This window comes from Notamacropus eugenii, chromosome 3 (genome assembly GCF_028372415.1).
Source record: "Notamacropus eugenii isolate mMacEug1 chromosome 3, mMacEug1.pri_v2, whole genome shotgun sequence".
Lineage (NCBI taxonomy): Eukaryota > Metazoa > Chordata > Mammalia > Diprotodontia > Macropodidae > Notamacropus > Notamacropus eugenii.
In genome coordinates, this window is record NC_092874.1 from 22866234 (window position 1) to 22891536 (window position 25303).

The window sequence follows — 25303 nt, forward strand, 5'->3', positions numbered from 1 at the left end:
CTAATGTTAAGGTCACCGACATGTCATTTAGCACAGAAGGAGAGACAGACATCAACTCTTAAGGATGTCCTAGTGTATACGGGTCTCCAGAAGGCCAGGACCACAACTAAATGGCCTGGAGGCAATGATCAATGCATGCCTTCGCTTCACAGGAGAATGGGAATGCAGGCTAGACGCTGAAGACGCACTGTGTGCATGAACAGCAGCTGTCTGTCAGCATGGGCATCTCTCAGAACTCAGAGTCGGGGGGACTTGGACTGAATCTGAGCTCCCTTCTACTGGGGGTTGGAGTCATGATCTCAGAGGTACCTCCCACTCTGAAAACCTCAGAGTCCATGTCCTTTCGCCTATTCTCGTCTGTAAAAAGGAGGTGGCTGGACCCTATTATCCTAAGTGCACGGACGGCTCAGAGGCCATCTAACGCAACCTCCTGGTTTTACAGATGGGGAAACTGAGGCCCATCAGCGTTCCTTCCAGCTCTGACAATCTATAATCTTCCTTCTCATTCCTGTAACAACGAAGGGGATGGATGAGGCTCAGTTTCCTCTTTTGTAAAACATGGGGGAGGGCGGGGCTGGGGTCGTCGATCTCTAAGGGCCCTTCGCAGCTCGGACAGTCCAGGGTCCCTGGCAGGGCACAAGCGTGACCAGAGCCCCCGAATCCGGAGCTGGGAGGACCTTAGAGGTCATCATGTCCAGTAGCCTCCCTCTTTCATTTCCAAATGAAGAAGTTGAGGCCCAGCAGGGGCAGCGAAGGCCGGAGGACGGAGAGGGGCGGGGGCCAGAGGCCGCGGCTTCCCCGACCGCACCCATCCTCGCTGCAGCCTCAGAGGCGGGAGGAGGGCCGGGCAGGGGGAGGGGCCAGGCTCGGCGAGCCCGCCCAGCGGCATGACGTCACAGCCCGCGCCCGGGGCAACCCGAGCCCCGCCCCCAACGCAGGCCCCGCCCCTCCCGCTCGCCGGGCGCTCGCTTCACATCCGGGTCCCGCCGCTGCCGCCGCCGCCTCCCGGGCCTCGCTCATTCAGCTTCGCGGGAGCCGAGAGTCCCGACCAAGATGGCGGCCGTGGGGCGAGCCGGCTCCTTCAGCTCCTCGCCGCCGACCCTGGCCGCTGCCAACGGCTTCGTCCCGCCCGGCTGCACGGGCGGCGGCGACAAGGCCGAGGACGACGACGGACAGAACCTCTGGTAACCGGACCCCGCGGCGAGGGCGGCGGCGGGACCCGAGGCCCGACGGGGCGGGGAGGGAGCCCGGGGGGGGAGGGGCCGCCGCCCCGCCCCAGCCCCCTCCCCGGGGGGGCCCTGGCGCGCTCCTCCGGGGCTGGGGTCCCCGGGAGTCCTTGCCCCCTCCCTTGGGTTGGGGGGCCCCTCCCTCACCCCCTCTCTCCCTCTCCCACTCTCCCCCTCTCCCTTGGGCTGGGGTCCGTCTCCTGCCCCCCCTCCTGGAGGTAGAGTCCTTCCCCCCCGAGGCCGGCGTTGGGGGGTGTTCCCTGACCCCGCTCCCCCGGTTCTCTCCCCTGCTCGCCGCTGCCAGGTCCTGCATCCTCAGCGAAGTCTCCACCCGCTCCCGCTCCAAGCTACCTTCGGGCAAGAACGTGTTACTGCTGGGTAAGTGGTGCCCGCCCTGCCCTCATCTGGTAGAGGGGCACGGGGGCGTGGGGGAGGCTCCGGGGCCCCCGCCCTCTACGCCGGTGGCTGCTGGGCGGGGCCGCCGCCGCCCCAGCCCGTGCCCGCCCCGGGAGTGGGCGGCGGTGCCCGCTGCAGCAGTGCCCCCCCCAGCTGGGGCCCCCGCCCCCGGCGCTGTCCGCTCTTTGTGTTGGGCTTCCCCAAGCCCCTCCCCCTCCTCCGCCTGGCCGGTCTGGGGGCTCTGGTCTGCGGACCTTGTCCCTGCCGGCCGCGGACCCAGGGTGGCCCGGACCGTTTGTTTTGTTCCCTTGGCGAGCTTCTCCTCCTCCCCCTGCCCCCGGGGTGGGTGGGGGAGGGTCTGTGGATGGATCGTCTGCTGCAGGAAGAAGCGCCCCCTCCTTGATTGTTCAGGGTCTTGAGGGGACATTTTCTGATTCGGTGGCAAATTTAAAATTGAGGTGCTTTGTAGCAGCTGTCAGAACTGTACTGGAAATGGCGAACTCATTAATTTTTCATGGATGACTTGTACAAAAGAGGATGAGGATTGAACTGGGACTTACTGATGGACGGTTACTCCTTGTAGTGTTTGCATTTGAGTATGACATGTGGGCAGCTGGCCTGTCACCCTTGCCATTTGGAAGCATCCTTACCAATTTCTTAGTGGGAAAGGGACCTTGACTTCCCTTCCTACAGGCAAAAGGAATGACCATCTAGAAGCCACTCTAGAGCCTGATTCTTCTCTCTTCCTTCTGCTCACAAACTGTTCTAAGTAGATGCCATTTCTTAGCTTCAGTGGTAGAGCACCAGGTTTTGTCACCCTTTTAGTAGGTAGCTCTTGAGTCATTTAGATAAATTTTTCTAAGGATCTCCTTCATGTTTGCCATACTTAAATAGGAGATTTTTCAGTTAGACTAAATGAATCCAAAATAATAAAATGAAATGTTTTTACCTGTTGACCTAGAACCGTAAAAGGAAATGTAAAATTTTATAAATCACAGAAATAAGTTAAATGTTTGTAAGATGTCATTTATATGAACTTTTTGGTATAAGGACATCTGGTAACTTGTAATTTGGTATGTATTATTCTTTGAGTTGGGAGCAAAATTATATCATGCTTGTGTTTTCATTATTGTTGTTAAAATCTAGCATACATGAGGTTCCTGCAAGAGTTTTAGGAATAGCAGGGCTTGTTAATAGTAGTTTTATTTGCCTTAAATGAACTTTTTTCTTTTGGTGATTGGTCAGGACCATGTTTTTTATGTTCTCTTGCTGAATTTGTCCCACATAAGTATGACATTTGTAGAGCATTTGTAAGATCAGAATACTAATGGGAAACATCTAGAAAGTGTTTGCAGAACCTCTGTCATCAAATACTTGAGACAGTATTTTGTGTTTGTCCTTTAAAATGACCTTAAAGCAGCTTGGCATTTCCAGTAATGACTTTTAATTGATTTAGTTTATATGGTAAAAAAAAAGGCTTGTTTTTCACATCTTTCATTGTTGTGGATGTGGAGCAGTAGAAAGTGCCCTGACTTTCAATCATAGCATTGATATCTAGCTTTGCTTTTTTTTACCACCAGGGTAGGGTTGGAAAAAAGTGTGGTAGAATAGAGGTAGAAAGGCCTCCCAGCGTTCACTTTTAGCATCCAAGACAGAATATGTCCTATGACCCTGGACAGGTCTTCAACCTCTTATGCTGGGGGAGCTCTCTACAATTACAAAATCAGAGATAGAAACAGAACCCAAACCTTTTGGTCACTTGACCCCTCAGGATTTCCGTTTTCTCCTTACTTGAGTGAGGAGTCTGCATTAGATGCCTTCTAGATCTGATGTTCTAGGATGGTGAAGTTTAAAAGCCTCATCCTACTGTGTGCTGGGTTAACTTTATAGTGTCTTCATGATGAGCCACAGCTGATGTTCTGCTGGACACTTCTGGGTGTTTTTGACTCAGCAGAGACCCTAGGCTTTTCCCTTCAACTGATGCCAGTTCATTAACTTATATCACGTAGTGTAGGAAGGAATCTTAAAGGCTGTTCCTGCCCAGCCTTCCATTTTACAGACAGAGGAAACTGAGGCCCAGAGAAAGGGTGAAGCCACACAGATAGCAGCTCTCAGTTGGGAGAGCCATTCTTAAATCTGGCCTTCTCTCTAGAGCTCTTGTTATTACTCCAGGCCATGAGGCCCTCATTTACTTAGAGACCTCAGACTGGTCAGTTCATCCCAACAGTCCTGTGTGAATGGTCCTGGGACTGTGGATGGACCAGAAACATGAAGCAGCAGGTGCCTACCAGGAGCTGGCATTGTGCTGAAGAAATAGAATGGATATTCGGAGAAGTGAGGATAGGACAGTTTGAGAAAGATGAAAGTGCTGACAAGGCAGAGTGTCAGTGGGGTGAGTAGAGAGTGCCAAGCCTTGAAGGTGGCTTTGCAGTCTAAGGGGTGGAGGTGGGGGGGCATTGCTGATTATTGGATAGCCTGGGAATAGACACCGATTGGAATTGGCATGTTGAGTTCAGGAAAGTACCTATAGGCCAATGTGACTGAAACGTAGGGTTGTTGAAGGAGAATAATGTGAAACTAGTATAGGAAAAAGAGGGAGTAGAAGGGTAGTGGAGGAGTGTTGTATGTTTGTCCTTCTTTGCCACAGACCATGCCATCAGAGAAATAATGACATGACTTGCACTTGACTTTGTTTTTGAGTGAGGAAGGGCTGTACAGGTCACCAGCTTCACTTCTCCAGAGTCATCTGAATCCAGTGACCAGATATTCATCAGAATGACTGGAGGTGACCCAGGTTGAGGCAACTGGAGTTAAGTGATTTGCCCAAGGTCACACAGCTAGTGGGTGTCAAGTGTCTGAGGTGAGATTTGAATTCAGGTCCTCCTGACTTCTGCAGTGGTGCTGTATCCACTGTACCACCTAACTGCCCATTGGAGGCATGTAAATGCTAGTCTAAGGAGCTGGTGGTTTGGCAGTAAGGAGTTACTGAAGATTTTTGAGCAAGGAGATGTCATTTTCAGGTGTATGTTTTAGGAATTCAAAAAGCAAACATTTATTGTGTCTACAATGTATCAGACTCCATGCTAGACACCAGGGATACAAACGTATACATAGAACAGACCCTGCCTGCCTCAGGGAGTGACACTTCACATACACAGACAAACTAAATACAGTGTAACTTTGATGGGGGAGTCTAGCACTTGGTGGAGGTGAGGATTGGAAAAGGATAACTACATGAGTTGAGCCCTGAAGGAAACCAGGGATTCTAAGAGGTGGGAGTAAGAAAGGAGGGCATTCCAGCCAAGGGGACAGACAGTGTAGAGATGGCAGGTGGATGCTCTGTGGGAAAAGGCCAACTCAGCTGAATAATAGTGTCTGAAAGGGAATAATAGGTCAAAAGGTTGGAAAGGTACAGATCCAGGTTGTGAATGGCTTTAAATGACAAAAATTTACATTTGATCCCAAAAGATAGGAGAGAGCCACTATAGTTAGTTGAGCAGGGAAGTGACATGGTCAGATATGTGCATTAGTAACATTACTTTGGCAGCAGTGTGCAGGGTGGGGTGGAAAGGGGAGAACTTTGAGGTAAGAGGCTATCAAAATATTCCAGCTAAGAGATCAGGGCCTGAACTTAGGTTTGGGCTGAGTGAGTGCAGGGAGGGGAGCTGTGGAGACTGAATTGACAAGATTTGGTAAATGCTTAGGCAGGGTGAAGAGACAGTAAGAAATTGAAGGATCAAAGGATGGAAGTGTCCTTGTTGGGAGTAGGGAAATGCGAAAGAGGGATGGATTTGAGGAAAAAGATATTGGGTTGTGTTCTCAACAGAATTAGGGTACATCCAGGTCAGAATGCCCATTAGGTAGTTAATATTGTGGACTAGAGCTCAGAGGAAAGACTGAAGATGGTTTTCTAGATCTGGAGTTATCTGAATATAAGTGATAAGTGAACTCATGGAAGTTGATGAGGTAATCAAGAGAGAGAGTGTAGTCAGAGAAGTGAAGAGGACCTGGGAGAGAGCCTTGGGGTAACCCTTAGTTAAGGTATATTGATGTTGATGACGTTGGACAGAAATGCAGCAGAGGAGACAAGAAGGAGCAGCTGGAACAGTAGGAGGAGAATCATGAGCTAGCAGCGGCACATAACCCCAGGAGGGGAGCCTGCTCAGTAGGGTTACAGAGGCCTCTAGAAAGGCAAGGAGTAAGTGAAGGCCTTTGGATTCAAAGATCATGTTAACCTTGAAGGAAGAAATTTAAGTTTAGTGATGTGCTGCAAGCTGGAGGGTAGGAGTGAGAAAGAGAGAAAGTGGGGGCTAGGGGACTTTTTTTTTAGATGATCTGCTATGAAAGGAATGAAAGGGGTAAGATGATAGCTTAAAGATATGGTAAGGTCAAGTGAGGGGGTTTGGAGGATAGAGATAGGGACAGGGCAGGGATCTATCTGTACATGTTTGTGTGAAGAATTGGACAATTACTTTGGCATCTGGTGACAGATGGATGGGAGAAGGGGACAAACTGCATATCTACTCATCAGGCTATTAGAAAGTCTGCTGAGAGGTCATGAAGGGCTCAGAGAAAGGGGCTAAGGAAGAGGAAAAGATAGGGGCAGTGTTGGGAATATATTCTCTTATCTCTGTCTCAGAATTCCTCCTTTTCCTTAAGGCCCAGTTCAGATATCACCTTACATAATTGGCCTCTCTCCATCTCCTCAGGTGCTAGTGACTTTTCTCCCAAGTTACCTTGTACTTGCAAACTCCTTGGGAGTCAGTCAACAAACATTTATTAAGTATAAGCCCAGTGCTAAGCACTGAGGATAGAAAAGACAATCTTTGCCCTCAAAGAGCTCATGCTTGGGGGTGAGACAGCATGTAAACAACTACGTACAAACAAGTTCTAATTGAATGTTATCAACAGGGAAGATGGTAAGAATTGAAAGATCTGGAATGACTTCTTGAAAATGTGGGATTTTAGCCTAGACTTGAAGGTAAGGAGGAAAAGCATTTCAGGCATGAGGGAGAGTCAGTGAACATGGCCAGAGTTGGGAGATGTCTCCTTTGAGGAATAGCTGGGAGGCATGTGTCACTGGATTGCAGAGTATGTGGTGGTGGTGGTGGGAAGAAGAAGACTGGAAAGGTAGGGAGGGGCTGGGTTCTGCAGGGCTTGGAAAGCCAACCAGCCTTTGATATTTGATCCTGGAGGTAACAGGGAGGTTGGTTATTGAATGGGGATTTGGTGGTGAAATAAATGGTCAGAGCAGGGCTTTGGGAAGGAATCTTTGACAGCTGAGTGGAGGATGGACCAGAGTGGGGAGAGACTTGAGGTAGAAGATGGGGTGAATTGAATCAGTGCATGTCCAGTGTTGACTTTGGCTAGGAGAAGGGCTGCCTGATCATATGAGGCAGGAGTGAAAGAGGAGCCAATGGCAGAAGCCAATGGATAATGAGAGATGAGGAGGAAGGGAGAAGAGGGAGCTCTCAGCCAATGACCTCAGTTTTGTCCATAAAGTGAGAGGGCAGGGTCTTGGCTGAGAGGGTGGGGGAGCGATGGGAAGTTTTAGGGGAGATGAAAATGTTTACAAGAGGAGGCATAGGCAGGGATTTCATCAGTGTATGGAGCTCCTGGTTTTGACTGATTGACAAGACTTGTTACAATTGATTGGATATGGGAAGTAAAGGGATGTGGAAGTTCAAGGATAACTTTGAGGTTGTATATCTGGGTGCCTGGGAGGATGGTGGTATCCTTAGCTGAAATGGGGATATTAGAACAGGGAGAGTTTCATGGGTTAAGATAATGGACTTGGGCACTTGGAAGTGGGATAGATGTCCCGCAGTCAGTTTGCTCTTTCCTCAGTATAGATTGAATTACATCACTTTGGAACTCAGTGATTCTCTCTGAGAGAGCGTTATATTTGCTATAAGGAGAGCATGAATTTTTACATTTTTCTTTTAGTATTTGAGATTTTCATCCAAACCCTTTTGGGTCTAAAGAAAGAACTGGAACAGTTTTTTTGTAGCAATGGGTTCTTATGCTAACCCAACAGATGTTTAATTTTAAAAAACGCTTGATCCAGATTTCTCTGGGAGCTACAGAATAACTCAGTGGAAAGCAGAGTGCTGTGTTTGTAGTGAGAAAGGCCCAGGTTAGAACTCCTTTTATTAAGGAGATTTGTTCTGTGGAAATTGGATTCAGTCAAAGGGCTGCAGTTTGAGGACCTAGAGGCCCACATGTGGCCTTGAGGTCACAGGTTCCACTGCTTCCTACCTGTGGGACCTGGGGCAAATTACTTGGCCTCTCTGGGCCTGCCTGCTCATCTGTAACAAGAGGACTTCATTCTAGTTGGCCTCCAAGGATCCCACACAACTCTCCCATCTGTGTATAGTCAACTTCTCATTTGGAGTGGGATGGGGGGATCAGATAGGGATTTCATCTGTGTACAGAGCTGCTGGTGAGGAACTTTATTCTTCCCCAAGACAGATGCACAGCTCTATAATTTATAAAAGTCTTAGAGCTGGACTTCTTAAGCTGATGGCTATGAACTTGTTTGTTAGAATATTTTGATGAGTTAATTGGTTTCCTTTGTAATCCTCTGTGTTTTATTTTATGCCTTTAAAAGCATTGTTCTGGGAGAGGCTCCATAAGCTTCTCCTGACTGCCAGAGAGAGCTCATGGGCCCAGAGTGATTCAGTCACCAGGGTCATGTGGTATTTGGAAAAGGCAGGATGTGAAGCCAGGTCTTGATGACTGAGGCCAGTGCCTCTGATATTAGGTCACCCTGCACTGATGGAAGAGAAATGGCAGGACTGGTGGGTCTCACTTAATGACGAGGCTGCTCACTGACACCTCAGAATAGCTCTTTATCATCTCAAGCATCTTTGGGTCTTGAAGGCTTTTCAGTCTCAGTTTCCTATTCAACTTGGGGAGGTATAGTACTACTACTAATAATGATAATAATATTTTACATTTGTATAGTGTCTTTTACTTTTTAAAACAACTTGGACATACACACATTACTTGTGAAGAAGGGCTGATCTTATCTCCGTTTTACAGATGAGGAAACTGAGTCTCAAAGGTGCCTCAGAGAAGATTGATTTTTCCAAGCACACCTAGTTATTTATAGGAGGTAGATTTTGTGTATAGAATCAAAAGCTTTTTGTTGAAGCATCAGGATAGCTTGATTTGAATCAAGTAGAAAAGCAAGCTGAGTCCTAACTGGCCCCTGCTAATATGCCGTTATGTAGAGGTACGGGGGAAGAAATGCTCAGCCAGCCCCAAGTTAACCTGCAGAACCATCTGGGCACAGGAAAAGGTTAATAAGGTAGGAGCTGCTGCTGGGTGACTAATGAAGGTGGGGGTTAGGACTGCAGCCCATTGCTTTGGAAGCATCTTTGAGGGCTCATATTTATTTATCAGAAATAAGAGCGTTCATTGTGTTTTTCCTGCTTTGTTGAATACTAAAGGTGTCCTATACATTCCTTATGCCTGATTCTCCTGTGGCATGTGGTAAACTGTGTGTTACATATTTGTGAGTAGTGTGGCTGGTTTTCTGTAGCAGTACCCCTACGAGGGGAGGCCTGGCTAGAGATTTAGCTGCATGGTCGGGAAGACTTGGCTTTAGGTTCAGCCTTTGTCGCCTGCTGGCCACGTGACCCTGGGAAGGGCCCCCTTTTCAGGCAGAGGGGCAGAGATCATGGGGTAGAGCCTTGTCCTTTCTACTCTCCATTTTATTGCCATAATTAGGATATTTGTTAGATTCCCTTTTTTGTTGATCATTTTCATACCTTTAAAAACATTGACTACATTTCCCAATATATTCTTTTCCCCTCCCAGAGATAAATAACAAGAAATTAAAAAGAAAAAAAGCAGTTCAACAAAACTTAATGTACATATCGAAAAAAATCTTCCATTCTGTACCATGTTCCATATCCATAGACTCTTACTTCTGCCAGGTGCAAAGTGTGGGGAGGGGTCTTCATCTATTTCTTTTTTGGGGCTACCCTTGGTCATTATAACTTGGAAGCATTCAGTGGAGCAGTAGAAAGGGGGCTAGATGTGGTGTCTGAAGACCTCAGTTTGAGTCTTGGTTCTGCTGTTTAATATTCTTGTGACTTTGAATAAATAACTCTAGACCTTAGTTCCTCATCCATAAAATGAGGGGGCTTTGACTAGAAGACTTGAGGTCCCTTCAAGCTCTAAGGCTGTGATCCTCTATTAACATCATGTGTGTCATCTTATATATTTTGGATTCCAGACTCTGAATTAATGTTTCATTGTAAAATTAAAACATGTAAAGTTTCATGGTTGTAAACATATTTATACAGTTTTACCATCACATTGCTTCCATAAAAAATAGTGGAGGTCAGACACCTTTACTGTTATGATGTTATTTTGAGAACCAAGCCTTCCAAATAAGGAAAGCGGTGTCAGTTATTTAATGAAGAAAGACTGAATCAAAGATATTTTCAAAGACAAGGGTTTCTTTGTCGATGATATAACAATATGCCTCCTTTCTCTTGAATGGACTTTAATTTAAAAAAAAAAACTTTTAAACTATCATATACTATAAGGATTTAACTAAGAAATAATGAGGAAAAGCCCTTCCTGGGCCACATATGGAAGTAGGGAGATTTGCTAACCTAAACTAGTGAACCCTGGTACATAGGAAGCAATTAATAAATGTTATTGATTGATCAAATGATATAACTTTGATCGTTGAGCTAAGTCACTTCAGTACTACAAATGAACCAAGAGTTAGAGGCATCTCTTGGGCAAGGAGAACACCTCACTGGGCAGCCCAAAAGGGAGCATACACTGCAGAGTGTCAGCTGGGACAGACCATAAAGAGATCATTGAGTCCAACCACTTGAAACAGATGGAGGGGATCTTTTGCTTTCTTCATCAATTGGAAGCCATTGGGGTCCCATGGCCTCTGGAGATGCTCAGATGAGTATCAGGTTAGAACAATAACAAATATTCCTGGGGTACAGCCCACCTATAAATAATATGGGTGGCTAGAGAAACTAGACATCGCTAAAAGGGATTGGTGGGAAAGAATCATGAAAATCATGGTGGAAAAACAGTAACGGATGGAATTTGGATAAAATGCAGTGACCAGTCTGGACAGAGATTGACCGAGAATTGCATAGTTAAAAGGGTTCTCAGGAGCCATCTTGACTGTCTCATGCCTGAGCAAGAAACATCATGTTGACATAGGTTATCCACTCTTTGCCTCAAGACCTCAAGTGAGGGGAACCAGGAAATCCTTCCTTACTAGTTCAGCCTTCTGGGCCATACAGAACAAGTCTGTCCCCTGATTGGTGATGAAACTAGTGTCCTCCTCTCAGGAGAAAGGTGGTGCACCACAAATTCAGAATGTTTCATACACTCAACTTGAATCGCTTGGTCTTGCTTTTCTGGTTTATTTGTTTTGCTGTTGTTGTTTTACCTTAGTGCTGGTACTTAGACCAGGGACTGTAAAACCTCTAGGAGGAGGCTGTGAGGTCAGTAAGCCTCAGAAAAGAAAGTGCCTTTTTTTTTTTTTTTAAACTAAGGATCCAAGGACCAGAGCAGCACTTAAGAAAACCCAGGGCACCTACAGACTAAAACTTGCCATGTGTCCTGGATCCAGAGAAGGAATACAGAGATCAGTCAAATCAGATTAGTGGGGTCCTGGAAGGGTTAGAGAGTCCAGCCACTCTGGCAGTGTTGTTGATAAACCCAAGCCTGCTTCCAGTTAGGAGAAGATAATGACTGGCAGGTAGCTAGCCCTTTAGATTTTCAAAGTGCTTCCCATACAAGATTTTGTCTTTGATCCTCACAGCAAGCCTCTCTGTGAGAGAGGAACTCTGGGAATCATTAGTTTGGGTTTACAGATTGAGGAAGCTGAGGTGGGAAAAGTGAAGGGTTTTTTGCCTGCTCATCAGACTGGTGTCTGAGGTGGGATTTGAAGCCAGGTCTCCCTGTCCTGGGTCCAGTGCCCATGTTGTATCTTTCTAATTCAGAAAATTGCACTTTGTAGATGTTGCTCATTTCAGGGTTTTTGCTTGGTAGAATTCTTTCTGAAAATATCCCAGCCTATATACTGACAATGAAAGGAACAAGTAAGAGTTTACCACCTCTCTATCAACTAAGTTTTGAAACAAATGTCTCTTGTGCCTTTTGTTCTCATATAACAGCTCTCCTCCCACTCCCCAAACTGCTGAACCTAGAAAATTAATCAACAAACATTTATTAGGCAGATCCTTTGTCAGTGAACTTTTGTTAAACTCCTCCTCTGTGCCAGGCTCTGTGCTAAGTGCTTGGGATATAAACAGGAAAAAAGAAAGATAGTACCTGCCCTCGTAGAGCTTACAAGTTAATGGAGGAAGGTGAAAAGGGGAGGTGATCCACAGGCCTTGTGCCGGCCATTGTGGAGAAATTAGACAGGTCCCAGAGTGGTACGTGCCAGGTGAGAAATGAAGAAATGGGGCAGCCAGCTGATGCAGTGGACAGAGCACTGGCCCTGGAGTCAGGAGGACCTGATTACAGAAGAAATGAAGACGTAAATATCCAAAGCCTCCTCCTTAAATGAGGTTTTGGAGTTCATGGCTCCACCTTCCAATTAAAGGGGCAGAGGGGTTCCCCCCCCCCCCCGTCTGATGGGATCTTATGGGAAGATGAGATTATCCCAAGAATGAATGTCTGGGGCTTGGGGAAGAAGTCCAAAAGATCCCAAAGGAAGACAACTAGGGGGAAAACGAGAAAAAATATACATGCCAGAGTAGGTAGTAATGCCTTAACCAGAGGGAAGAAGCCACAAAGATCTCTTCCATTCTTATCAGGGCGAGTGCTGACCCTTCTTTCTTCATGTGACATGAAAGTGCTGGAGGCACAGACAAAGCCAAAGCAGTCACCTGGTGTGCTCACCCTGACTCTGGAGGCAGCTGTGTTTCTCCCTCTCTTGTCTTTAGAGCCCACCTTCCTTTCCGTGATCTTTTCATTCTCATTTCATTGTGTATCTGTTAGGGCTTTGGTTCTACATCTTCACTCTTCCTCAGTCCATGCACACAGTGCCATGTTTCTCTGAATCATGCAGACGTTTCTTCACAGGAATTTCCATTGTGTTGATCATGATTTTTTCAGCATTCCACACTAGATAGCTGTCTGTGTTGTTCTCCAGATCTTCATTACTGAGAAGAGTGCTGCAGTAAATGTTTTGTTATATAGCGATCCTTTGTCTCTTTATTGATCTCTTTGGGACCCCATACCCTGCACTGAACTCTCCGGCTCAGAAGGATATGGACATTTTAGTCTCTTTTCTGGAATATTTCCACATTGCTGTCAAGAATGATTGGATCCATTTTCATAGCTTCATCATCAGTGTGATTGTTAACTTGTTTCCCTTACCCCCTCCATGATTGTTTTGGGGTTTTTTTTTGTTTGTTTGTTTTGCCTATTTGCAAAGGGTAAGATAAACCTCAGAGTTACCTTAATTTTCATTCCTGTTACTATAAGTGATTTGGAGTATATTTTGAAATTATCATTTATATTTTTCTTTTGAAAACCTCATATCCTCTGACAGTCCTCAATAGAAAAATTGCAGTCCATTAACAGTCATACAAAGATTGCTTAAAATCATTAACGGTGCAGTGCAGAAAAATGTAAATTAGAACAATCTGAGGTTCACTTCACACACAACAGACTGGCCAAAAGGATGACAGCTAGGAGCAGTCAATGTTACATGGGCTGTGGAGGAACTGGCTTGGCTGTTGAGGTTGCTGTGAGTTGGGCCAACCATTTAGGAAAGCAATCCATGAGTATGTAAAGACATTGGGTTAGGATGTGCAGCCCTCTTATTCCAGAGATTCCTCCTTGCATTATATGCTCTAAGGAGGTCAGAAACAGAAAGACCTCTGGTTGGTTCCAAAAGGACTTTTGGAGTGGCAGAGAAAGAGAGTTAAGTGAATGGATCCACATCAGTTGAGAAATGACTAAACTGGGTGATCTAAAATGACTGATTAATATACTGCACCAGAGGTTGCAGGTGAAGAATTCAGTCAGATAAACCTGGCTCACTAAAGAGCCAGGAAGGCAGTGCACACAGTGACTTGGGCTGTGGCAAGTATTTTATCTTCTCATCTTCCTACTCTTCATCCCCAGCTGTGTCCCTTTCCCACTGAAGAAAAAAGAAAAACAAAACCCTTTTAGCAAATCTACACAGTGAAGCAAAGCCATTTGCCACTTTGTCCACATCCAAAGATGTCTTCCATCCCTTTGCCAGTCTCTGAGGAGCCTGCTTTGTTGGCACTAGACCTCTGAGATCTCCATCAGTTATTGCATTGAACAAAGCTTTTCAGAAACTTTTGTCTTTACAGTGTTGTTAGCGTATGAATTGTTCTCCTGGTTTTGCTCATTTTGCTCTGTATCAGTTACAGAAGTCTTTCCAGGTTTCTCAGAAATTGTATTGGGCAGTTGTATTCCATTATGTTCAGGCAGCTATGTAATTATCATGATCAAGTGGTCCTGAAGAAAAGGTGAGAAAATACACCTCTCTTCCATCCTTAGAAGGTTTGGGGAATCAAGGCTGCAGAATCAATCAGATGTTGAATAAACACTTACTGTGTGTCAGACACTAGCTAGGGATAGGAAGGGCAAAGAAGGAAACAGTCACTGCATGTAGGGAGCTTACATTCTATCGGGGAAGACAAGAAGTACACAGAAAAATTTATATGGCATAAAGTTAATAAATACAAATGTACACAAAGTAGTTAAATGTAAGGTCATTTGGAAGAGGGAAATCAGGAGAGACTTCGTGCAGAAAAGGTGGCTCCTAAACTGCATGCTAAGAAAGAGAAGGACTGCCCAAGAGAACGCATTCCAGGAATGGGGGGGTGGCCCCATTGAATGATTTTAATGGGGAGGCACTTTGAAAATCTAAAGGGTTAGCTGCCTGCCAGCCATCATGTCCTCCTAACTGAAAGTAGGCTTGGGGTTATCAACACTGCCAGGACCCTACTAATCTGAAGTACAGAGAGTAGTAGAGCTGGAGTGTGTGAGAAGCAGAGAGAAGTCCTATTTGACTGGATCACAGTGATGAAGATGAGAAGAAAGTAGGGTTAGGACTAGCTTGTATGTGACTAAAGGGAAACCACAAAGTTTACAAAGGAAGCCAGTGCAGTTGGTCCAGTAGGAGAGTGACATGGTCAGATCTGCACTTAAGGCAAAAGGACTTGGGCAAGCCACGTGGGAGGCAGACTGTGGCAGGGAAAGCGTTGAGGCTGGGAGGCCCATTTGAGGTTGCATGTGCTGTCTGATTCTATTGATGAGTTGGTTAATTGCTTCAAAAGATGGCTCTCAGGGAGGGAGGAGGAAAACAAAGTATGGCAATAAAATTAGAGCAAATATAGCTACAAAGGCTCTTTTAAGAATGATTTGCATTTTAAAAAAAATTCCACCCCTGGCTGTAGTGTAATATGCACCTCCTCTTATTTTCTAATTTTTTTTTTGTTGTTGTGACCTTTTCTATTCAGTTTGAGTACCTATTTCATATGGACAATGCACAGTGTAAGACGGTGGTCTGAGCCTCATCTTTGCTTTCTAGTTTTCTCAGCAGTTCTTGCTGGGGAGTCCTTATCCCAGTACAGTCATTTATTCTGGATTTTGTCATTCATTGAGCTACTGGTTTTGGCTGCTACTGTTTCTTGCTTGTCTAGTCTGTACCCATTGACCAACTAGTATGTTTTTTAACTATTACCACATAGCCTTGTTGACTGTTGCTTTATAATGTAATTTGAGGTCTAGCAGTTCTTTTTCCTTTCCTTTATTTTTTGCCCTTATTTGAATCCCCAGTGTTTAGTGCAGTACTGGCATAAAGTAAGTGCCTAGTAAGTGCTTGTTGATTGATAAGACCATGCCCCCTTCACAGTTATTCCAGTTCCCTCTGAGTTCTTTCAACTAAATATTTTTTGATCAATGTAGCACTAAATCTTTACATTTATTTAGATATTATGACTTTTATTATATTGGTGTGACCCAACCATGAGCCATGAATAGGTTTCCAATTATTTGTCTTTCTTCATTGCTTTGAAGAGTGATTTATAAAATGTTTATATATAAATCTTGTATATTCTTGGTAGATTAAAACTCAGATATTTTATACATTTTTGTAAATGAAATTTCTCTGTTTCATCCTGACTCTTTCATTTTAGAAGGGGACCAGTATTTTCCTGGGCCTCAGGCCTGTTAGGGTCCTGGATTATCCCAGGCCTAGTATTTGGGTAGAGCCACCAGGACTGGGAGGGAAAGAGAAAGAACTTAGGAAGTAGAGTCTGGATATCTTTTCTACCAAAGGCATTTTCTCCCACGGTGGGAAAGGTGGGATAGTCAAAAAGCGGCTCCTTCATGGTTATAAAGTTTTATTTATTATTTTAATAATAGCTAGCATTTATATAGTGCCTAGTTAATGTGCCAGGCACTGTGTTAAGCACCTTATGAATATTTTCTTTTAATCTTCACAACAAACCTGGGAGGTGTTATTATAAGCCTCATTTTATAGTAGAGGGAACTGAGGCAAACAAAGCTAAGTGACTTGCCCAAGATCACACACATCTAGTAAGTATCTTGAGGTCAGATTTGGACTGGTTTCCCTGATTCCAGGCCCAGGGCTCTTATCACTGTGGTACCTCTGAGCTGCCTTTTAAGTAGTTGTATGCAGTACTATATTCAAAAACAGATCATTAAAGTAGATGAGAAACAATGAAATTCACCTATGGAAAGCCACAATAATTTCTGAAACAGAGCAGGAATCTTTAAAAGAACAATTTGCAGCTAAATCTCAAGTGTAGGGACCTCCTGTAGAAGGAAGGAAACAGGATCGTGATGAATGGGCATTTCTGTGGATAAAAAGTATAAACTGTGGGATACTGTGGAGATCAGGGCTAGGGCCATAACTAGTCAATATTTTTGTAAGTGATCAGGAATAGAAAGCAATCACTGGACTTTTATTAAACACATACTGTATGCCAGGTGCTAAAGACAAAAATGAAAATCCTGCCTTCAGTTTACATTCTGTACGGGAAACACAGACATATATGTGTGCATGTATGTAGACACAGATATGTAATATGCAGATATGTCGGTATGTGCGAAATAAGGGCAAGATAGTTTGTTGGGGGAGGGATGGGGAAAAGGTTCATGCAGAAAGTGACATGTGAACTGAGCTTTGAAAGAAACTACAGTTGTAAGAAGTGATCTCTCTTAAGTTAGCAAGTGACACTAATCTTTCTCAAGTACAGAAGTAGGCCAGTGGGATAAGCTCTGAGATCTCTGCGCTCTCTGTATCAAGTAATGCATTTAAGGAAAATAATCCAAACCAGGGTTAGGGAGCCAATGCAGGGAGGGAGTGCCTGTATGGATGAGGTCACAAGCACATGGCAGTAGAATCTATCCTGTCTGTACTTCCAGTTGTGACCTAGAAGGCTATTTCCCATAGCCTTGAGTCTCAGTTTCCTAATCTGTAATGCGGGCATGATAACTTCATTATAAATATATATATATATATATATATATATATATATATACGCATATGAGATTTGATGGGATCAAATGAGAAGATGGACTACAAATTGTTTTATAGATTATAGAGTAATGCATAGATGTCAGGCCTTACCATTATTATTTGATTCATTCAACAAGCATTTATTCAGCATCTGCTGTATGTGAGGCACTGTGCTTAGTGCTGGAGATGCAACAATAAAACCAAAAATAAGTCCTGTCTTCAAGGAGTTTACATTCTTTTGGGATGTATAGTAGAGGAGAAAATAATCAATAAACTGGTGTTTAAATATAAAATATTAATAGATTCATTTTGTGCCTCTAAATTTATAGTGGATAGTTTTCTCATTTTTGATTAGCCAAATTAAAGTGCTTCAAGATCTTATCAGTGCTTCAGGGAAATAATGAATATTAGTTATTGATGATCAAAGGAATTGCCAGCAAATGCCTGCTAGAATTACTTTTTGCTTATTTTATCTGTTGTGTATGGAGGGGGGTAAATTGAAAATAGCATTTTAAGAATGGTTTAAATAAGTTTGTGGATGATAGATACATAAGATTATTAAAGGAAACAGGATATTTGGGGTACATCCTTATCTCTGGGTATGGAAGAAAATTGTACCCTTTTATGACATCTCCTGTAGGATCACTGTCAGAGACAGAAAACTGGATCTGCATGAACCTGGTGTGGCATTTCTAAAGTTGTTAAAAGAAGGTATGTGTAACTGTTTTAAACATTATGAAGAAAAAAGCCTTACAGAAAAGGAAATCAGGACATCTAAGTTCTGTTCGTAAAGAAATGATGAAGGAGGTAGTTTCTGAGCAAAATGTAAAAATTGGCATATACTTCTGAGAGTGAAGTGAGCAGAGCCCAGAGAACATTTGAATATAATGATTACAGTATTGTAAGGACAAACACTTGGGAACACTTAAGAACTCTGATCAGTGCAGTGACCAACCACAGTTCCAGAGGACTCAAGATAAAACATTCTGCCCACCTCCAGATAGATAGCTGATAGTCTCAGAGTACAGATTGAAATATACTTTTTTTTGGTCATGGCTAATGAGGTCAAAAATAGAAAAACAAAACAAAAATTTGTTTTGCTTGACTACATTCTTGCAACAGGAGCTTTGTTTTTCTTGCTTTTTCAGTTGGGGGAGGTGGTGTGAGGGACAGAATGCTAATCTGAAAAAAAATTTATTTTAAAAAATAGAAGTTATACTACCATTTCAATCATTCAATATTTAGTGTTGAGCACTGTGCTAAGGAATGGAGAATAAGTGTGCTAGGCACTGATTGAGGCAAAAGACACTGCCTGCCCTCAAAGGGCTTACAATCTAATGGGGGAGATTGCATGTGCATATATATACATATGAAGGAAGCTATATACAGGATAACATCTGGTCATTTCGGTTGCGTCTGACTTTTGTGACCTCATTTGAGATTTTCTTGGCAAAGATACTGCAGTGATTTGGGACTGAAAATTAAAGTAAAATTTAATTTTTAAAAAGATTACTTCCAATTTATACTGTGTGTATATGTATATCTTGTATGTCCATAGTTACTTGCACATTTTCTTCCACATTAGAATGGATGCTCCTTAAAAGCGGGACCATGTTTTCGGTTTTCTTGGTATCCCCAGATCTTAGTAGAGTGCCTAGCACATAGAAAGTGCTTAATAAATATTCATTGACTGACTGACTGTCCTTTACCCACACTCCTTTAGAAAGGGGGTCAGAAACCATATGGCAAAGTAAGAAGTGAGAAGGAGGTAAGGAAATTGAGACACTTTGAGAGGCACCTTTCTAGGAGGTGAATGATCTTGATTTTCCAGTGAAATACAGAGTTAAGGTTCTTAACTGAGGGAGTAGGGAAAAGGGGAGCCATGGACTGTTTGAGGAGGGATGAGGTGGTCTGATGAATCGGGAGGAGTGAGTCAATGAGGGAGTTGTAGAAGGATTACCTTGTTTCAGTGAAAGCCCAGTTGAAATTGCATAACAGAAATTTGTAGTGGACTCAGTCACCAATTTTGTGATTTTTCTCCAGTTTCATTCTATAAAGTGTGTATAGGGGTAAGGCAGAGGATGGTGGGAGTAATCTAGGGCTAAGGCTTGGTGGGGCTGGAAAGTGTGGCAGGGGGAATTGTTTGATCAGGAAGGACCCACATCTCAGTGAGTGCAGTAAAGGAAGAGGTTTAAGTTGGTTACTAATGAAGTAGGCATTCAGGAGCACAGAAGAAAGAGGAGGTAGCTTTAGAGTGGGCTTGGTGGGGTGGGATCAAGGGAGCAGGTGAAGGGGGAAGAGTAGGGTTTGAACCATGACAGCTAGGGGTTCAGAATCAGTGGGATTGTGGGAGGGAAGATGTTAATTACTGAAGAATGAGTAGAAAGGGGAGTGAGGAGAGGTCCTTGGGCAAAGAGAGACCCAGGTAGAGTAGCATGGACAGGCAGTCATCTCCTGCATCAGGCTGGGCAATTCAATGCCATTCTCACCTCACCAACAGAATTCTGTTTTATATCTGAAGACACAAAGCTCTTGAGAGCTTCCCATCCCACTCAGTCTACCTTTCTCTAAAATTTTAGGCCATGAGATCTCACCTATCCTGTATCTGAAATCTTTGAAGTCTGCCCTCCTAAAAGTTAGAGTGTATGTCAGACCAAGCCCAGCTTTCTCCTCCTTCATTACCACAGATTCCAAAATGGAGTAGTTACTTCCCTTTTCCCCTACTCCAAGGTTATCATCATTTCTCCTTTTACAATCTCAAGTCTGGCTCAGAAACATGATACAGTAGTAATGAAAGATGCAGTAGTGATCTGGACGTTTGTTAGAGCTCTTTGTCTTTTACAGCAGTGTTATAACTTTCTGACTTATCTTAATGATGATCTCATCCTTTAGAAGGTAGGGGACCCAACTAGGCTAACTTCAGTTCTCTCACCAATGAGGACACATTGCTTCTTTTTCTACAAACATGGATCTTCATTCACACAGCTTCTCCCTTTTCCTTCCTACATTTCCTCAGGAGTATATATGTATGTACTTAGCATACAATGTCACTCTACTCTCCCCTCCCCTTTTTTTGCATGAGATATGTTTTTCCAGAGCAACATTCTAATCATGTGACTCACCTTACATCTTAGCGATACCTATGAAATCATATTTGCCTCCTTTCTTCAAGCATCTCTAGTTTACTTTTGTGTGCTTCTGAATAGAGAACTAGAGCCATAGGTTTTTAATTAAAGTGGAATCCTTTTAAAAATTTTGTTTCTTATGAATTTCTGGGTATCACTACCCATTCTTTTCCTTGTGTTGTGGCTACTGGCTATCAATCTTTTTCATTTAAAATCCTTTTGGTAAGATATGCAAAATTATATGCAAATACATTCTTACTAGTCTATGTTATATGTATCCATCTCACGCTTAGCATGGCATTTCTGTATTTTAAGCTGTGATTCAGAAATCCAAATCCCATTCCCAGGCATCTTCTTAACCGGTTGATCAATTCTCAAATCCTTTTGTAAATAAACAGTTGCTCCTTATTTTATTTTTATTATACACATATACACACACACACACTCTAATTTAACATTTTTCTTTGTTGGAGTTACTGAAAACATATTAGTGTAAGAATGAATTGTCTTTTGATGACCTTTCAAAGGGTTTAGCTGTCCTTGTATTAAAGTTTAAAGTCAAAGTCCGACTGATTTTGGGAAGGACAAATAGAAATCTTAAAGGGTTAGAAGAAATTATAGGAAAAGAAAAATGTTCTGATATAATTAGGGACTTGGATGACTGCAAGTGACATAAGAGTAGTTCTTTTGTGCAGAAAATACAGAAGGAGAAAAATCAGACTCCAAAGTCAGCAGTGTTTGGCTGTCAGAATAGAAATCTAATATGTGTAACCCATAGAGAACATAAATCAGTCTAATAGGACTTTGGCAGGTATCAGATGTTTTAAAGGCAGTATCTTCTTTTAAAACTAGTTCTGACTTCAGTGGAATAAAAAAATGTAATATCATTTTGTGGACCCATGATGGTAAGTTAAAGTTGCTCACTTCATAAACAAAGTCCTAGTACTTTATTTTCCAAGTTCTAACTTCCTATGCTGGCTAAGCAAGCAAGAGTCTGTCTTTTCTTTAGAGGCAACACGGTGTAGTGGAAACAGTGCTGAGCTTATAGTCAGGTGATGACTAGGTTTGGATCCCACATCTTGGACTTAATAAATGTATGATCCTGGGCAAGTCACCTTGCTTCTCTGAGCCTTCACTTCCTTGTCTTTAAAATGGAATAATACCTGTAGCATTAAAGAATAAGAGAATCTGAATTGTGAGGGCCCTCAGCAGCCCAGCTTATACTGAGACAACTTACATGTTGCGTCATATTCCTGACAAGTAGTCATCCAGACTTTGCGTGAAGGCTTTGTTGGAAAAATCAGATTAGGTAATGTAATAATAATAATAGTAAGATGATGATGATGATGATGATGATGATGATGATGACGACTAATATTTCTATAGCACCAGCCTGTGAAAAAGCATTTATTAGGTTTCTCCTATTTGCCAGGCTCTGTGCTAAGCACTGGGGATACAAAGAAAGGTAAAAGACAGTCCCTGCCCTCAAAGAGCTCCCAGTCTAATGGGAGAAGATGTGCACTATCTAAACAGTTAAACACATAGAAGTTCTGTACAGGTGATTTTGAAGATAATCAACAGAAATATATATATATATATATATAGGAGGTTGGGAAAGGTTTCTTGTAGAAGATGGAATTTAAGTTGATACTAGAAGGAAGCCAGGGCAGCCCAAGAGGCAGAGAGTTCTGGGCATGGAAGAGTTCCAGTAAATATGTCTAGAGCTAGGAGATAGAATGTTTCATTCATGGAATGGCCAGGAGGCCACTGGATCACAGAGTGCTTGGGAAGGGGGTGATATGAGGAGTAGGAAGACTGGAAAGGTAGGTGGGGCCAAGTTTTGAAGGATTTTATATCCAGTCCTGGAGTTTATTGAGTGGTGGTTGAGAGGGGGATCACTTTATCAGCTGAGTGGAGTGAGGAGAGACTTGAGGCAAGGAAGTCCATGTGTGAGGTGATAAGGCCCTATACCAAGCTGCTGGCAATGTTACCCAGGTAAAACTGACAGAATTTATCCACCGTTTGGATATGGAAGATGAGAGAGAGTGAAGAATCGAGAGTGACATCTGGGTTGCAAACCTGGGTGACTGGGAGAATGGTGGTACCTTGGACAGCAACAGAGAGTTTAGGTAGAGGAGGGTTTTGAGGAAAAGATGATGAGCTTTGGCAATGTTGAGTTTGTATCTATGGGTCATCTAGTTCTAAATGTCTAATAAGCAATTGGTGATGCCACACTGGTAGTTAGGAGAGAGGTTGGGGTTAGATAAATCTGAGAATTATCTCGGAGAAGTGATAGTTGAAATCATGAGAGCTGATGAAGTTGAATGAAATACTTTAAAAGGAGAAGAGAAAAGGCCCATGATAGAGCTTTGGGGGACAACTATGTTTAACAGGAGTGACCTGGATGAAGATCCAACAAAAGAGACTGAGAAAGAGCGGTCAGATACATAGTAGAAGAACCAAGAGAGGGCAGTGTCACAAAAAAACCCAAAAACAAAAAACTAGAGAGATAGTAACAAGAAGGTAATTAGTAATGTCTAAAACTGCAGAAAGGTCAAGGAGAATGAGGATTGAGGAAAGGTCTTTGGATTTGGCAATTAAGTGATCATCTGTAACTTTGTAGAGAACAGTTTCACTTGAATGCTGAGGTCAGAAGTCAGACTTCAGAGAGTTAAGAGCGTGAGAGGAGAGGAAGCAGAGGCATCAGCTGTAGACGGCCTTCTCCAGGAGTTTAGACAGAAAAGGGAAAAAAGATAATAGAACAGTAGCAGCAGGGATGAATGCATTGAGTGAGAATTTTTGAGGATGGGGAGATGTAGACATATTTGTAAGCAGTAGGGAAGTAGCCTGTAGATAGGGAGAGATTGAAGATGGGAAGATTAGGGACAGTCTACTGGAGAAGACAGGATGTAATGGGATTGCTTTAGTAAGGAGAAGGACCATGCCTTCATATGAGATGGATGAAAGAGGAGATACTGACAGATGTCATACTGATAGACATGAGGTGATGAGAGAAAAGAGGGAGCTCTTGGTGATTGGCTTCAATTTTTTTCAGTAAAATATTAAGACAGGTTCTGAGAGGGTATGGGTACGGGATGCGGTAGAAGAGATAAAAGGGATAAAAAGATTTGGGGGAGTGGGAAATGAATTCATTAGGTAGTTTAAAAGAGATTATGTAGCATATTTGTAGTGGATCCAGTCAACGTGGTTTTGTTCCTTTTTTTTTTTTTTTGGCTTCATTCAATGGAGAATGTATGGAAATGAAATCAAAGCTTGGTGAGAGTGTTTCAGGGTTAAGGCTTGACAGGGCAAGATCTTCAGTGGGATAAGGATGCAAGAGACTTGAGAGAAAAAGATGTTAGAGAACTGAACTGATTCACCAACTGATTCAATCCTAGCTAGGAGAGTGGTCAGTGCAGGGCTGACAGCTTGGGAAAGAACCAAGGAATGGAGGGATTTGAGGTCATGAGAAGGAAAAATAAGTTTTAGGGTTGCAAGGTAGGTGGAAAGATAAAGGGATTTCACAGTTCATGGACATGGAAGGGGATACATTATGAGTGAGGCAAGATCAAGGGTATGACTATCTCAGTGTGTTGCTGAGACACACTGGGAGAGGCATGGGTCATGGGAAATGAGTGATTTGAAGACCTGGGAGGTTAGATTGTTTGAAGGAATGTGTGTATTTACAGATGTATGTACATATATGTTTACATATGTGTGTATTTTTATATTGTGTAACGTGTGTGTGTGTGAGAGAGAGAGAGAGAAGTCAGGAGTTGGAGAGAGGAGAAAGACCGAAGCAAGTACTGAACTTACTGAGGAAAAAGAGAGTGGAGTCCTGGAGATTGGTAGCTAACAGCCACTGGAATCTTGATTGAGTGATAAATATGAATTGTATGAACCTCAAAGGAAGAAAGGTTATCAAGTGGTGGTAGAGTGAGAGCTTGGCAGGGACACTGGGGAGTGGAGAGTGATCTAGCTTCCTCACCTCAATCAGTGACGTAGGGGTATGAGTGAAAGGGCAGCCAGTGCTGCAGAGGGATGCCAGGGAAGCTGTCAGCCAGAGGGAGCCAGGCCTCGGTAAGTACAAGAAGATGGAAGGAAAAGATTTGAGATAAAGGTTATTTTGTTACTTTTAAAACAGGCATCTGAGAGAGCACAGCACAAGAGTTGGACAGCTTTAAAATGGAGTGCTGGGCTAAGGGGGCTTGGGTTAAGAGAGCAGGCACTGGATAATGACCAACAAGGAGAAATGATGGCCCTGGAGACTGGGAATCTCTGGGAGGGAAAGGGTGTGAGGAGTGGAAGTACGTCAGTGATCCATAAGTTCAGGAACGTTATCGATGTCCATTGGTCTGTACCCTACGAAGGCTTTAAGGTTCATAAGATGCTTTATATGTGTTTATATGAATATATGTACATGTACACAAACATATTCTCTTCATTCTCATAACAGATTTGTGAAGTAGATTCTGTTATTATCTCCATTTGACATTAAGAAGCTGTGGCTGAATCCATCATTATTAGTACTTTGTGTGAAGTCTAAGAAGGCAAAAAGACTATAGGATACACATTGATTTTGTGATAGCAGACAGCTGGATATTGGCCAAATTGTGGAGTAGTAGGGAAAGGGGATATTATGATACTGGGAGATAGTTTCTTAAAATACGAAAAAAATTTAAAGTGTTTAAAACATACTTATTACAAGTACTTTAAAACTTCAATTTTTATTCTTATCTAAAATACCTTTTACAAATTTGTGTCTAGGTGAAGATGGAGCTGGAAAAACAAGCTTGATAGGGAGAATCCAGGGAAGAACGGAGGAGTGCAAGAAGGGGAGAGGGGCAGAGTATTTGTACTTGAGTGTTCACGATGAGGACAGAGATGGTGAGTAGTGACTGTTGATTTATATCAGTAATGTATTTGTTAAACTTATGGAGATCCACACTGTGTTCAATCTTCTGCTTTGGTAAACTTCAAGAGAATTCTGTGCTTTATATCAGGTATGCAGGTACACAGGCAGGGCC

General features: G+C 43.2%; 1 protein-coding gene and 1 pseudogene across 1 annotated transcript in view; one reads left to right on the top strand and one right to left on the bottom strand.

Annotated features, from left to right (window-relative positions):
- The first annotated feature begins 936 nt into the window (after positions 1 to 936).
- DYNC1LI1 (dynein cytoplasmic 1 light intermediate chain 1) overlaps positions 937 to 25303 on the top strand; it is a 48497-nt gene continuing 24130 nt past the window's right edge. Inside the window, exons 1-3 of the mRNA XM_072651103.1 lie at positions 937 to 1184; positions 1531 to 1604; positions 25044 to 25163. Coding sequence (XP_072507204.1) covers positions 1054 to 1184; positions 1531 to 1604; positions 25044 to 25163 — 325 coding nt within the window. The 5' untranslated portion in view covers positions 937 to 1053. The remainder of the gene's footprint in view (positions 1185 to 1530; positions 1605 to 25043; positions 25164 to 25303) is intronic.
- LOC140497946 (U6atac minor spliceosomal RNA) lies at positions 12356 to 12470 on the bottom strand (annotated as a pseudogene).